The sequence below is a fragment of the Tachyglossus aculeatus genome, chromosome 25 (genome assembly GCF_015852505.1).
Source record: "Tachyglossus aculeatus isolate mTacAcu1 chromosome 25, mTacAcu1.pri, whole genome shotgun sequence".
NCBI lineage: Eukaryota > Metazoa > Chordata > Mammalia > Monotremata > Tachyglossidae > Tachyglossus > Tachyglossus aculeatus.
The window spans coordinates 21,801,770-21,817,474 of record NC_052090.1 but is presented as its reverse complement, the minus strand read 5'-3'; the positions used below and the strand labels follow the sequence as shown (position 1 = coordinate 21,817,474).

The 15,705-nt window shown below is 43.3% G+C and overlaps 1 protein-coding gene across 3 annotated transcripts in view; it reads left to right on the top strand.

The window, feature by feature from the left end:
* PDE7A (phosphodiesterase 7A) overlaps nt 1–15,705 on the top strand; it is an 88,185-nt gene that overhangs the window by 39,279 nt on the left and 33,201 nt on the right. For 2 of the 3 annotated variants that reach the window (XM_038766436.1, XM_038766437.1), the window contains exons 2-3: nt 3,177–3,237; nt 10,835–10,918. In XM_038766436.1, the coding sequence (XP_038622364.1) occupies nt 3,177–3,237; nt 10,835–10,918 (145 nt within the window). The remainder of the gene's footprint in view (nt 1–3,176; nt 3,238–10,834; nt 10,919–15,705) is intronic. The other variant, XM_038766439.1, reaches the window with a different exon arrangement.

Sequence of the window (15,705 nt, the reverse complement as noted above, 5' to 3'; positions counted from 1 at the left end):
AGGAAGGTAACACTTCATAGCAGGTGGAAGGCAAAGAATTTAGGTCATCTTCTAAGATGTGAAATAACTGTCAAACACTCTTACAGAGAAGCAGTGTGACCTAGTGCTTAGAGCACAGGCCTGGCAGTCAGAAGGACCTGGGTTCTAATCCCAGCTCAGCCTCATGTGTGCTGTGTGACCTGGGGTAAGTCACTTAACTTCTCTGAGCCTCAGTTGCCTCTTCTGGAAAAGGGGGATTAAGAGTGTGAGCTCCATGTGGGACAGGGCCTGTGTCCAACCTGCTTAACTTGTATCGACCCCAGTCTTTGGCACATATTGCTTAACAAATACCATTATTATTATTATTGTTATTACACACACCCATGCACACCAAGAATGGAGGCCCAGAAAATAGATGGAACTCTTTCCATAAAGACCCATTCTCCTTTTGGTGTGAGTGGAGGAAGAGGAGGAGACAGAGGAAAACAATCTAGGAGGCTCTGGGGCCGTGGGGAATAGAACAGGCAACCTCTCAGGCATTCGGTGCCCCTTAAGTGAGGTTGATGAACTTTTTCTCCCAAGGTTTTTAGCGCCGAGTGGCCTGGAGCAATAATAGGTACAGAAAACAAATATGATAACAGCTTCCCAATCCCCGTGGTCACTGGCTGCCAACCGACCTCTGCCCCGTGGGGTCCAGGAAGAACTGGCCTGGGGTGGGAAGGGGCAGCCACGCCTCCATTGAGGCTCCCCGCCTCTGACTCTCTGGTTTTACTGGCACTTCCACGATTGATGTCTGTATGATTGGGCCTGGTTAGCCCCTTGGTTTGGGTTACTGTCAAAGTGAAAGGGCAGGCTAAGTCTGGGGAGCATGACATCGTCCAACTTGGAAGTTGAAAGCTCGGTATCATACCTGCCAACCCTGTTGTACTCTCCCAGTGGCTTAGTACAGTGCTGTGTATCTACAAGATACAGATCAGACACAGTCCCTGGCCCCCAGGTAGCGCTCAGTCTAGGAGAAAGGGAAAGCTGGTATTGTATCTCCATTGTAAATATGAGGAAAACAAGGCACAACAAAGGTATGGTGGATTGTCCATAATCACATAGCAGGAAAGAGGTGGACCCAAGCTAGCACCCAAGTCTCTTCACTTCCCGTATTAGTCCCTACTTTTGCATCACCTGTGCACTTGGATCTGTGTCATTCATTCGTTCAGCTGTATATATTGAGCGTTTAATGTGTGCAAAGCACTGTACTGTTTGGGAAAGTACAATCCAACAATAAACAGTGTCGTTCCCTGCCCACAATGAGCTCACAGTCTAGAGCGGGGGAGACAGACACCAATACAAATAAATAAAATTACAGATATGTACTTGAGTGCTTTGTCCTTTAAGCACTTCATATTCACTCCATCCTCAGCCCCACGACATTTATTTACAAGTCCTTATGCTCTGCCATTCCCCTATCTGAAATTTATTTTAGTGTCTGTCTCCCTCCAGACTGTAATAAGTTCCTTGTGGGCAGGGGTCATATTTACCAACCCTCTATTGTATTGAACTTTCCCCAGCGCTTTGTACAGTGCTCTGCACGCAGTAAGTGCTCAATAAACATCATTACTTGCTTCTAGACCTCTTGTTCTGGAGCCTAAGACCCACTCTGCCGCTGCACCCCATTACGTACCCGCTGGGGTAGGTATGAGTTCATGGGTTTTCAGTTCTGATAGTGGTGTCAAGTGGTTTCTTTGGGACTGATTGGAAGTCTTGGTGTGCCGCCCTGTACTTCTCCTATGTCTGAGGTGCTGCAAAGATCATGTCCGCTCTGCCAAACTGTGATCTCAAATCACATTTTAATTCCTGGGGCGTTCGATCGGTAATGTTCTCTAGTAGCCAGTTCAGTGGTGCTCTAAGATCTTGTTTTCAGTTGGAAGCTATGAGACGCCTCTGCTGCAGTCTAGTCCTTTGTACTTCCTTTTGAATAACAAAAATAAGTTTTGGTACTTACGTGCTTGGTTTGTGCCAAGCACTGCCCTGAGTGCTGGGGTAGATAGAAGGTATTTGGGCCAAACACAATCCCTGCCCCATACAGGGTTCACATTCTAAGGAGGAGAGAGACTAGTATTTAATCCTCATTTTATAGATGAGGAAACTGGGCACAGAAATGTGAAATGACGTGCCCGGGGTCACACAGCAGGTAAGTGGTAGAGCCAGGATTAGAATCCATGTCCTCAGTCTCTCAGGCCGGTACTCTTTCCACTAGGCCATGCTTCTTTTTAAGATAGTAAAGAGGGCGGTCTCTTTGAGATCCTGCAGCATCTCCTCTGTGTTTCTTATATGGAGGAGGAGCTGGGGTTTCTGGAATGTGAGAGTGAACATTACCATCGTCCTCTTGGTTTGTAGAGAAGATGCAAAATGAAAATAATTGAGAGCCATTGCTGTAGGAGATCAGCTGCTAATTTATTGAATTTGAAAAAGGCTTGAGATTGAGTTAAGCCTCAAAAGCGGGAGGCAGCGTGGCTTGGTAGAAATTGCTTGGGACTGGAAGTCTGGAGACTTGGGGGTTGAGTGCCATCTTTGCCACTGGCTTGATGTGTGCCTTTGTCATTTCATCTCTCTGGATCACAGTTTCCTCATCTGGAAAGATGGGGATAAGATGCCTGCTTTCAGTCCTCCTAAAATTGTGAGCCATGTGTGGGACAGGGAGTAGGTCTGATATAAATCTCTTGTATAACACATTGCTTGATAAATGCCATATACTTAATGAATGCCATTAAAAACTTAAATAACCTTAAAAACCTAATCAAATGAAATTTCAAATCTTCCCAGCGGCCGAAAAATGGCTCGTCGAGAGGAATGCATCCGACGACCAAAGTTCACTTTTCTTCTCAACAACAAAAAAAAATGGCTCTACAACTGCCCGATTTTGGTCCACTTTCCTCTTCAGTGTATTGTTAGAATGTTTTGTTTCACATTATAGTAATCACATGTTATTGCACAGTTGTTAGCCTGAAAGAGGAAATGGATATACTGAAGCTATTGAAGCAGTGGAAGAAATGAAAAACTACTAATGTGTCACTTTAGAGTAAATTGCTTCTCATTGTACAGTGAGTGGTGCTCAGATTTTCAGAACTTGTTTTAAAGCATTAATATTGAAGCAGATGAAGTTCTGACCCATTTGAATAACATTTTTCTTCTTGTTTTGGCAGCGACGTGGGGCGATTTCTTATGACAGTTCGGATCAGACCGCGTTGTACATTCGTATGCTAGGTAAGCATCACAATTCTTGGTTCTCACTTCCTTAATTCTTTGGTGGATATTTGCCGGGGTTCGGTTTGAAAATTGGAAATAACCCAAGAACTTATTAAATGTATTCAGTTATCACCTTATAAGGTCTGCTTTGATTGGGTTTGCTTTGTAAAGCTTTATTTCCAGTATGACTGTTCATTTAAGTGGGGAGAGAGGATGCGAGAGTTGAAACCTTATATGCAATGATATAGATGTGTCCTTTCGGGGAAAGTCATTTGTAAGAAATGTCCACTCTCTCTTGGGTGCTTTTAGAATGCAGCATGCAAAATAAGAGGCAAAGAATTTCAGAACGACTAAAATCTGCTAGCTATCAACAATTTTTAGAGAAACTTATCTCAAACTGTGAATTTCCCAGTTTGTGGTTTGAGGAAGTTGTTTTGTGAACAGTAATTGTTATCACTTGGAACTTTAACGCCTTTTCTCCCAGCAATTCTAGAAATAAGTATGCAGGCTGAAGGCTATTATTAAGCATCATTGGCTCCTAACAGGGTGCTAGACAGCCTCAAAGTAAGTGATTGCTTATAAAAACAGAAATATGGGTTAGTAGCTTTTTAAAGGAACCAAATAAATAAGAGACTTTTATCATTGCTGCAGAGTTTTCAGGTGGAGAATGCTTGACTTTCTTCAAAACCTTTTGGTTTCCACCACAGTATCATACTAGTGATCCAGGTACTTTGGGCAAGTGAGTCAATTATGAGCCTAGAGGAACTGTGAAAAAAATCAATAGGAGAAAGGAGAAGGAGGGAGAGGGTGACCAGAAGTGAGGTGGTTTACAGGAACCCCCTTCTAGACTGTGAGCCCACTGTCTCTATATGTTGCCAACTTGTACTTCCCAAGCGCTTAGTACAGTGCTGTGCACACAGTAAGCGCTCAATAAATATGATTGATTGATTGAATAGGTTTTCCATTCCTCCCTCAGTCCTCTATGGTCACAGTTTCTATCTCCCTTGAGGGCCCAAGTATACACAGCTAGATCCTGGCAACAGAGATGGATGCCTCTCTTCCTTTTTTGCCTGGCCAAACCCCCCCACATCAGTTTTCTGATCAGACTGCCTTGCGATTCTGTCAGCATCTGTAATCTATACTTAAAGCAGTAAGCTTCACCTGCCCCCTTGAGACTGGTCCAGAGAATATGACTGATATAGGGCGAAGCCCCGCAGTGGCTGGAAATTGTTGGGAGCCTGTTTTGATATGTCCACCCTGTGCTCAGAGCATAGCGTTCTACCCTCCGAACTTAAGCCCAGGAAGCAAGCCTGGGCTAATTCCCAGTAGCTAGTTGGACATCTGTCCATATACGAGAGCCCGGCCCATGTGCTCTGACTAGCAACCACAGCGATGTGCTAGGATTGCCCTCTCATCTGAAACCCATATGTCTGGAGGAGGAATCTGACCCAAGCCTTGGAACTGTGACAGTCAGATGTAGCCTTCAGCCTCCCAGGTCAGGCCTTACGGTCTAAACCTGCTGCTGAAGGTTGGGGTGGAGGGGCCTCCAGCCACAAAGCTCAAACATTTCCTTCTCGAGGACCCTGAGTGGGCCAGGGTTGAAAGAGTATTCATTGGATAATTAATCAACTGCGAATGTGTCTAGGTGGCAGTTTTCCTTTCTCAATATTTTTTGATAACTGGTGATCGAACTCTTCCAAGGTTTAAGATGATTAACAGAACCCTTGTTCAAGAGTTCTGGGCTTCTAAAAATGATCAGATTCCAAGATGAAAGGCTCATATCCTAGCCTTAAACTTCAACCGCCCTGGTCACCAAATTGGATTGTTACATACCCTCATTGCCAAGATAATTTTTTGCTTTTTTTAATGGTATTTGTAAAGTGCTTACTTTGTGCCAGGCACTGTACTAAGCACTGCGGTAGATACAAGCTAATCAGGTTGGACACAGTCCCTGTCCCAAATAGGGCTCACAGACGTAATCCCCGTTTCACAGATGAGGAAACTGAGGCACAGAGAAGTGAAGTGACTAGCCCAAGGTCACATAGCAGACATACGGCGGAGCCGGGATTAGAACCCAGTCTTTCTGCCGCCGAGGCCCATGCTGTATCCACTAGGCAACACTGCTTCTCGAACTCACATGACAATCTTTTGTGAACATCTAGTCCTAGTGAGAGAGAGTCTAGAAATGCCAAGATCAAATTTTATGGTAATAAAATTGATTGCCCTTCATATTTTAAAGCAAATCAAATTTATTGAGTTTTGTTAGACAACATAATTCTTTTTCCGTAAGTAATAGATCAGAAATGCACTTATTCTGACTTTGCCAAAAGTCATCTTTTAATTCCTGTAGTAAAGAGAGGCTTCCTCACCAAGTGGAATCAATTATTATATTGTTTTCAGTGCCTTCCTTAGACTGTGATCCCCACGTGGGACAGGGACTGTGTCTTACCTGATTCATTTGTATCTTCCCCAGTGCTTAGTACAGTGCTTGGCATATTAAGCAATGTGGCCTAGTGGAAGGAGTATGGGACCAGGGAGTTAGAGGACCTGGGTTCTAATCTCAGCTCCACCACTTACCTGCTCTGTGCCCCTGGGCAAATCACTTAAATTTTCTGCGCCTCAGTTCCCTCATCTGCAAAACGGCAATTCAGTGCCTGTTTTCTGACTGACTTGAGCCCCACGTGGAACCTGATTATCTTGACTATACCCCAGCACCTATAGTATAGTGCTTAGCACATAGAAAGTTTTTAACAAATACCACAGTTACTAAGTGCTTAATAAATATCATCATCATCACCATCATCACCCTCTCTATGGCTGTGTGAAAGTAAAGGAGCTTCGGCCTTCCTTCAGCTGTCACAAAAGTGAAAAACATGATTTTTTTTTCTAACCAAAGAAAACCAATCTCTTGAGAAGGGGTAGAAAGCCAGTTAAATTTAGAATTTGAGCTTCTAAGAAATTTGGTTCTAATTTCGCACTGGGAGATAAGTCAGTTTTTGAGTGCATTATCTGCTTGATGAATGAGTGTGGATTTTATATTCTTCATCAGAAATAAAGGACAGTTTGTCTCCTCCCTCTTTTTGAAGGGCTATATAATGGCAGAAGTCTACAAGGGCCAAAGAGCTGAGGGCTGGGTGGGAGGAGGCCAAAACCTGATTGGGACTGCAATTGGGGTGCCATTTTTCCTGGTAAGTGTCCCCCCCCAATCCTGTGGGAGACTGAGACACCCGAACTGGAGAGGTTTTGAGAAACCCCATGTGTTCAGGAGTTTCAGGGCTCCCATGATTTCCAGGGCCCACAGTATGTAGTTCTTCCCCAGAACAGAAACCCACCTGGTCCCCCTGAGTAGCAGAGTTTGTAGTCCTGGAATCCAGCCCATCACTGTTTGGTTCTGGGCCTTTACCTTCCTTTGAAAAGAACTGCAAGAGTAGTATGAGCTTAGTGCACACAGTAAGTGCTCAGTAAATAGGTTTGATTGCTAGTACACTGTGGTGTATACAATTAAGAGGCTGTACAGGTTTGAGGAGAAGGTCAAGAAGTCTTTGCTTGAGCCAGAAATTTAAGTGTTTCAGATGGGTCTTGGTGTGCAGGAGGTGAGGAGGTGGGTGGGAAAGGAGACTTCTGGGACACGTTGGCCAGCAAGAACGCAGTGTTACTGACATGGGTTTTCATCCTGCAAGTTCTTGACCTAAGGCTTCATAGCTGCACAGACCCAAGTAGCAATGCAATACTGGGTAAATTGATTGCAACACCAGAAGGTCCTGGGCCTGGGTCAAAGAAATTGGTTAAACTGTTTTTGCAGTGGCCCCGCTGCCAAGATCGGCGCTTAGAAAAGTGCTTTGCTCATAGTAAGCACTTAACAAATGCCATTATTATTATTATGATTATGATTATTTAATACAGAAAAGGTTAAAGTAGATACACGCCCCGCAGCCCAGGAGGAGCTGTATGAGAGAGATGAGCATTGGCTCCCCAGTCGGTAGGCTCACGAAGATTGTCAAGTTTCCAAGCCACGGCGGCATTTGAGTAAAGGGAAGAGAGAGAAAGGTCTTGAAACTGGGGGTTATCGCACTCCTGCAGGAAGCAGAGGTGAGTCCCATGCAGGAAGAGGTGGTTGGTGGGTTTTGATACATTTATTTGGTGAGCCAAGTAAAAGCAGAACAAAGAGGCAAAAATGTGATTATTTTGCAGGACCATCATCGAGGGAGGAAAATTCTGGCAGTGTCTCAGATAGCTAATTACTAGAGCTAATTGGGACTGAGAAAAGTCAAATAAATGATGTTTGACTAGGTAAAAACAATTTTATCCAGCTATGTCTCTTATCTTAAGGTGTCCGTCTGATTTTATGTTTATCCGCCAGAACCTTTGCTCTGCTGGCCAACTGAAATAACTGATATTCAGTTGACATACTTGATGGTTGCCTGCTTGCTTGCTTAATTAGCTTACTCTCTTAATCAGAGAAGCAGTTTGGACTAGTGGATAGATCCCAGGCCTGGGAATCAGGAGGAACTGGGTTCTAATCCTGGCTATGTCACTTGTCAGCAGTGTGACCTTGGGCAAGTCACTTAACTTGTCTTTGCCTCAGTTACCTCATCTGTCAAAAGAGGATTAAGATTTGGAGCCCCATGTGGGACAGGGACTGTGTCCAACCTGATTAGCTTGTATCTACCCCAGTGTTTAGGACAGTGCCTGCGTTATTGTAAGTGTTTAACAAATACCAGAAAAAAAAATCTGGGCTCATGGGCATCCGTTCATGCATTCAGTGATATTTATTGAGTGTCCTGCCTCCCATGTGCAAAGCACTGACCTAAACCCTGGGAAAGAATACAGTAAGGGATAAATGAGGCTCAGTTCCTCACCCTTAGAGGGCTTACAGTCTGAAGAGGTCACTAGGAGTGTGCCTGCAGCACACAAAGACAAAATTATGTGAGACAAGAACAATGGTAAACAAAATAGAGCCCCAGAACACTGAAATGAAAAGAGCTATTCTCAGACTCCTTTCTGATTAGAGTGCTCCGTTGACTCCAAGTACCGTCCTTAACAGCTTCCAATCCGACTGTTCTTTTAACGTCTCCAACACGACCTCCCTTCTGTTCTAGAGACCTTCAAGGCCATGTCTTCCTATAATGTCCCAAATTATTGCATGCTAATAGTACTCGGGACCTGCCAGTTATTATCAACATTAACCTTATCCATCCACCCATATCACAGTTATCTCTTGCCTTGATTTTGTGGTGTAAATTTGAAGGTGGTCTCTTGTTACTTTAAACAAGTGCCAGTCAAAACTGCAATATAAGATGCTTTTGAAACCACTGAGTCGTTCTGCAGGTAATCCCAGGATGTGTGTAAACAGTTCTTCCCAAGCAGTCTCATGGTTTGTCCTAGGAGAGCTCCAAGCTTGACGTTGTACCTTTTGGTTTCTTTACCTTAATTTCTTATGGCGGTGGATCAGTGTGTGGTGCTTTCTGGAGACCTGGCTGCACGCAGAGTAACTGCATTCTAGCAAAATCAATCTGCAGAGTGACTTAGCCTGAGTCCCCCAAGTAGGGGGTGAAGGGGGCTTCTTGGAGATCACAGATGGCCCAGGGACTTGGGCCAAGACTTGGGCAGGGCTCAGGGAAGCTGCTGTGGCTGGAGCATCTTGGTATGGGCCTGGAGGCTCTGAACAGTTGGGTGCCTGACCCACCTGTGGATGTTTTTTGTGGCTAGCCAACTGATGGCCCATTGGCAATTACAGTAGGAGGCTGGCCACCCTGGAGAGGGGGTGGTATTTCGGCTTCCCAGTCTTGGTTTACTCTGGTTCTGGTCTTCCAGAATCGTTTCCTATTTTACTCTGTTTTATTACTTTTATGTTTTATTGCATATGGATAATCTCAGTTCTGCTAGAACGCGTTTTTACATGACACATTTCGGACAGAGGGCGACAGCAGAATTAGGGGATGTTCTCACAACGTGAGTTTGTCTGGACATGGTGCGATGTGATGTTAGAAGAAAAAAAGTCTTGTGTGTGCGTATAGCATCAAATGTGGATCGAGCCCTACAAAATGACCCGTCCTTAATGTGGGACTCAGCAAGCACTTAACCCCCATGGAGTAGGAAGACCTAGGCTCATTTTTCATTCTTGGATTAATCTTAGAATTGCTTTGTGGGGAGATTCTATTAAACAGAGGGTTAAGCAGCTAACATCTGGTGGGTCTTGGATCAGGTAACAGGAAGAGAAGCATGTTCTATTTGAGTTCAGGTTTTGTAAATAGACCAGCGTAAGTCCCATCGTTCAGCTGGTTTTTGCCCAGGACAATATTTTGCATTTTAGTAGCTATGATAATAGTTGACACCTGTTTGCTTTGGAGAATATCATATTCTTGTTTCACTTTCTTTTAACTGTCATTGCTAACTTTCAACAGTTGACTGAATGCATAGTGTGATTTTAGCACATTTTGTCACCATTGGATCTGATCTCTATACCATTCTGAAAGTTTTCAGTAGACGAGTTAACACGTAACTTAGCAGTGGTCTTATTTTTTAAATAGAAATTGGAGAGTCCTGAAATGTATTTCTCTAACCTACTGAAAATAAGTTCCCTGTTCTTACAGGGCACAGATTTGTAAGTAAACAAATGATGTTCTTTTCTGTGACTTGTACCATATTTTACCATTAACTGTTTAATATGCTTTTTTAAAAAAATCTTTACACTTCTTTTCTCGGACACATCACAGATGGGGCAGTATTTCTAAATAATGCACACACCTTCTGAATATTCGAAATCAGCTGAAAAAATTTAGTCACTTAAGAATTATTCAGTTATCAGGTTTTGGAGTAGCTGCAGTTCTATATACTATGAAGTTGCTTATTGCATTTTTATATGTTATGCTCATTAAAATACCAAGTGATAAAAAACAAGCAGTAGTGAATGAAATGCTGTTTAATGCAAAGTTACAGCTAGTTTAAGTTTCAAGCCAGAGTATTTTGAAAAGGAATTTTCTATGCTATTCACTGTTTTATAACTTGTTCAAGGAAAATTTGATTTAGGTTTTGTTTTTTTTTGTTTTCTGACAGAATGCATGTAGAAATAGTTAAAATGGTGTAGGGTTCACTTTCGGGTGTTGACTATGGTTCTGTTAATGTCCGCTTTTTTGTAAAATACCAGATGTAAATTAGTCATGTGAGTCTTAACTCTTCAAACTTGCAGGTTTAGTGTTAGTTTCAGACAAGGAGTAGTAGATTGGGTAGGTTCAAAAAGATTCCCCCATGCAGCCTTACAGATAAGTAGAAAACATTTTTCTAGTCCTCAACGGTTTCCATTTCTCTCGACTTTCTCTCAGGAGGCACCTAGGTAGTGAATTAATTGAAATACACATTTGCTTGACAATAATCGGTCTTTGGATCTAATGGCAACTGATCAAATGATAAACTAAAATTAATTCCTTTGAAAACATTTCACTGTGGGAGGTTCCTTAACACTTGCTTGTCACCTTCCAGGGCAAATGTGCAAGTGGAGATTTTCAAAGCTTTAGTGGCATGGTAGGCATTTAAACCTTAAAGCAGTTTCTTTTCAATTGCATTTTATCTCTGCAGCTCTTCCAAGCTTCTATTTCATTCTTGACCCTATTTCTAGGAGATGTACGAGTAAGAAGTCGGGCAGGATTTGAATCAGAAAGAAGAGGTTCTCACCCATACATTGATTTTCGTATTTTTCACTGTAAGTATTTCTTAGCAGAAGGAAACACAGATACTTCTGTTTTAGCTTTTGAATTTGTAAATCTCTGATATTTTGCCACTCAGTTCAGTTCAACAAATTGTAAGTTCATTCTTTAAGCATATTTCTACCTTTGTGTTCGGGGATTTTTTTTTTTTTTTATAAACTCTGTCAGTAAGCGTGATTCTGTTTGGAAAGACACCCACTTAGGTCTGGGAATATGAGGACCAAATGTAGTTTTTATTAAATGCATGTGATCCACCTCTGTATTCTCATCTGCCGTCTTGCCCGACACAACCTTCTGGATCTGATCTAAACCCAACAAAATATGGGAGAATAGAGCTTAATCAGACCTTGGGTTAAAAGCAGCAGTTGGCCTCTTCCGGCGGTGGTAGAGAGTTCAGAGGGGTTGATTCCAGGCAATGACAAGCATAATTTAATAAGGGCGTGGGGGAACTTCATTATTTCAGCACAAAGCAGCCAGGATTCAAACTTTTATAGTATAATTGGAAAAGAAGCTCTCAGACTTCTTCAGTAGGCCAAACAAATTGTTTGGGGGCAAACATATGTTTGAAAACATACGCAGGGTTTTTTCCTTTTTGCCTATGTGAAACATTTTAAGACCCATAGCCCCACTTTCTTTTCTTCTCTACCCACCCCCGCAAACCGAACAAGCAGTTAATGTTATTGGGCATCTGAGTGGGGAAAAGAAAAAGCTCTTGAATTTTACAGTTTGCTGCTGGACACCAAAACAAATCTAGTTTTAGAATTTTCCAACCATTCATCCATATCTTCTCATTGGCCTTAGCAAAGTGACGTGGCCAAGTGGGTAGAGTACAGGCATGGGAATTAGAAGGACCTGCGTTCTAATTCTAGCTCTGTTGCTTGTCTGCTGAATGACCTTGGGCAAGTCACTTCACTTCTCTGTGCCTCAGTTTCCTCACCTGTCAAATGGGGATTAAGACTGTGAGTCCCAAGTGGGATGTGGACTATGTCCAACCTGATTACTTTTTATCTACCCAAGTGCTTAGAACAGAGCCTGGCACATAGTAAGCGCTCAACAAATACTCTCAAAAAAAATTAAGCTGGCATTTGCAAAATAAAACTTTGAGAGAATGGGGTGGATGTTAGCCTAAATAATTGCTTTGTACTGTCTTTTATTTACCTGAAAATGGCAGCGTGTCCCATAGTCACGGCATTTTGAATTTTAAGCAGTAAGATAATGCAGTTATGTGAAGGGACTGGCAGTTTAATGGCCTCATTCTTTCCAGATTCAGTGGGGAATCCAAGAATATGGTAGTGTAGGCCACTTTTCCATGGATTCACACTTAATTTTTAACTGTATTTGAGAGGGCTTATGTTGATATGGCCAAATGGTTCAAATGGTTCAAACTACCTTCACAGTGGAATTTGTTACCCCAGGAAGAGGTGCAATTAGAAAATAGTAGGTTCAGGATGAGTTGGGAAAAATTCATGTTTGAGAGTCCCATTATGGGTGACTCTAAAGAAAGTTTGGGATATTAGGAGTTTTGTCTCCAGACGTTAAGGTGGATGTCACCGCAGTGTTGCCCTTGTCTTCCTCGGAGACAGAATATTAGCTCACTGATCTGACTCCATAATGGCATTCTTATCCTCTTTTTATCATGCTAAGAATGAGTTCAACTCTCCCCCCAGACAGTTCCAACTGAGGGCAACCATTTTGCTTAGGGTTAAAATGAAGTCTGTTGTTTTTAAGTTACTCTTTTGTCAGAATGATCTGCTATCACCGGTGTTGACACGGGAGGGGCAGTGTTGAAGAGCTAGAACCAAAAGTGAGAAGTTAGTGAACCATTCGCTCTTCTAGGGGAGTGTGTGTGTGTGTGAGTGTATGGGGCGGGGGGGGGGGGGAGGAGAAGGGGGTGGTGGTCAGGCTACCAATATGGAGGTTCAACTTTTGCAGTCTCATCTTTGCATGATCTACCGGTGAGGGCAAGAGAGTGGGAGGAGGGCATTCCTGGAACCACACTATATTGATTTGGCTTGTTAGGTGGAAATTAAAAAATAAAAGGAGTTAAGGTAAGAATGCATTAAAAACAAAACAAAAAAGGAAATTGAAATCTTAACCCAAGTGACTCAACACCTTCAGTCAAGCACATCCAAGTCCTGCTCACTGATACCTAGGAAATGGCCAAGCAGTTTGCAGACCTCCATTCCATACCCAGTACTACTGGGAAAAGCCCAGCCCCCTTGTAAGGTCTTGCCTTCAGAGAATGCCAACAGAGATCCCTGTTCTTTCATTCATTCATTCAGTCAGTCGTATTTATTGAGCGCTTACTGTGGGCAGAGCACTGGACTAAGCGGTTGGAAAGTACAATTTAGCAATAAAGAGAGACAGTCCCTGCCCACACCAGGCTCACAGGTCTAGGTGGACAGAGTACTGCTTATCAATCTCTTCCCTTTGTCTTCCCCTTCCTGCCTGTCGTGCTTCTCTTTGTGAGTACCTGTCTACCCCTAAGGGGAACAGAGAGCAAATATAAAACTTCATCTCCCCTCTGCGCAGCCCGGCCAGCCAGGCCAGAGCCCTGGTCATAGTTTGGCGGCTGTGGCTAGCTGTGGCACGGGGAGGGGTTTCGATCACCAAAGCAAAACTTATCAAAGCGGGCAGGGGGTGTGCGGGGAATATTTGGAGGCCTCAGTTAGACCTGACCTACATCATCCAATTTTGGTGTCTGGAGGCCCCTGCTTGCTCCCACCTCCAATACAAAGTGGGGGCTCGAGAACCCCTAAGGTAGATGACAGGCAAGCGCTCTCACCTATTCTGGCAGGAAGTGTCATTTGCTGGGGCTCTTGGTCTTTTCTTTAAGGTAGCAGCATGGCCTAGTGGAAAGAACATGGGCTTGGGAGTTAGAGCACCTAGGTTCTAATCCTGGCTCCGCCACTTGTCTGCTGTGTGACCTTAAGCAAAGTCACTTGACTTCACCATGCCTCAGATCCCTCGTCTGCAAAATGGGGATTTGATACCTGTTCTCCCTCCTGTTAGGACTGGGAACTCCACATGAGACCTGATTATCTTGTATCTACCCCAGTGCCTAATACAGTGCTTGGCACATAGTAAGCATTTAACAACTATTATTATTATTATTTCCTGGTTGAAAGGCTTTATGGGAGGTGGTTGACCCACAGCTCGGCTCTCAGACGAGGGCTGTGGACTTGAATTTTGGTCTCATGCCATCTAAGCAGCATTCATTCATTCATTCAGTCGTATTTATTGAGAGCTTACTATGTGCAGAGCACTGTACTAAGTATTTGGGAGAGAACAATATAACAATAAAAAGACATATTCCCTGTCCACAACGGGCTTGCAGATTAGTGCAAGACCTGTGTTTATCAGAACACAAGACTTTTCTTCTCCCCGTTGCTGTTCCCCTCCATTCCAGTGTCACAACTGAGAAACAGAAGTTCCCTGGGTTTTGTGGAGTCAGGTTACCCAACTTTGCTTTAGTTCCCTTTCATCGCATTACCTGTCCTACCCTTTCTACAACTTCCTTCTGCTTCCCGCCAGCACTGGCAGCCTTCTTTCTAATCGCCTCCTAGAGACCTACTGCAAATGGGGCACACCCAGTTCTCCTAAAGCATGGGAATTGGGTGCTTGCCACACGCTAGGTTAAGGAAAACTCCGGCTGTAGTATTCCCCCCACTTCCAACTTCGCAGGAACAACCATTTCTTCTGTTCCCATGGCATCCTGTCCCCAAAGAGGCTTGTGTCGTCAGATTCCCAAACAACGCTCCACCCGAAATGTGTAGTGAAAACACGCCCTGAGGTAGAGCTGAGTGTGTTTTGGTTGGACTCTTGCTGGCTCCTAATTTAAAATCTTTTTTTATGGTATTTGTTAAGCACTTACTATGTGCCAGGCACTGTTCTAAGTGCTGGGGTAGATACAAAGTAATCAGGTTGGACACGATCCGTGTCCCACATTAGGCTCACACCCTTAATCCCCGTTTTACAGATGAGGTAACTGAGGCACAGAGAAGTGAAGTGACTTACCCAAGGCCACAGAACAGATAAATGATGGAGCTGAGATTAGAACCCAGATCCTTCTGACTTCCAGGCCTATCCACTAGGCCACTGTGCTCTTTGGCTCCTTGCTGCACGGTAGAAATTCTCAGATGAGGAAAATCCAAATTTTGAAAACATTCTGTTATCTATAACTGGCTTTTTAAGCTGTAACATCTGAAAGTTTTATAATGGAAACAGCTGGTAGCAACTCTCAGTATCCTTTATTATATACCTGATTTTGGACAAAGAAAGTATTGTGAATGTTTACTTTCATCCCATCCCCAAATTTCTAGTGGGCTTGTCTCTAGCTATTTTCATCTTGATGTGATTCTTAAATAGACGCTTTTGTTGAATAGTTCCCACCGAGTACTCATGTAGTTCACCATCACTTTTTTGTTCTCCTCACTCATTCTGACGTAAGTAAAAGCAGGTTTGGTTTGTTTACGGGTATCTCTTCCTGTCATCCTTTTATGTTCCCCAAAGGATCAGTACTGGAGTTCGGAACAATTTTTCCCTTCACCTTTTATAATGATCTCCAGCTTGCAGTCTCTTTTCTTTTGGCAGCCAAAGATATTGTGGTACAGAATAAGTAGCCCAACATTTTATCAAGCTGGGGAAACAGAGTTGCAATTCAGGAGGTCATGAAGCAATCTGAAATTCAATCCAGGGTTGAGAACATGCTTCCCTGATATCCACACCCTATTTCTAGGCAGAAAGTCATAACTTTTCTCGGAGGAGCATACATAACTTAAGC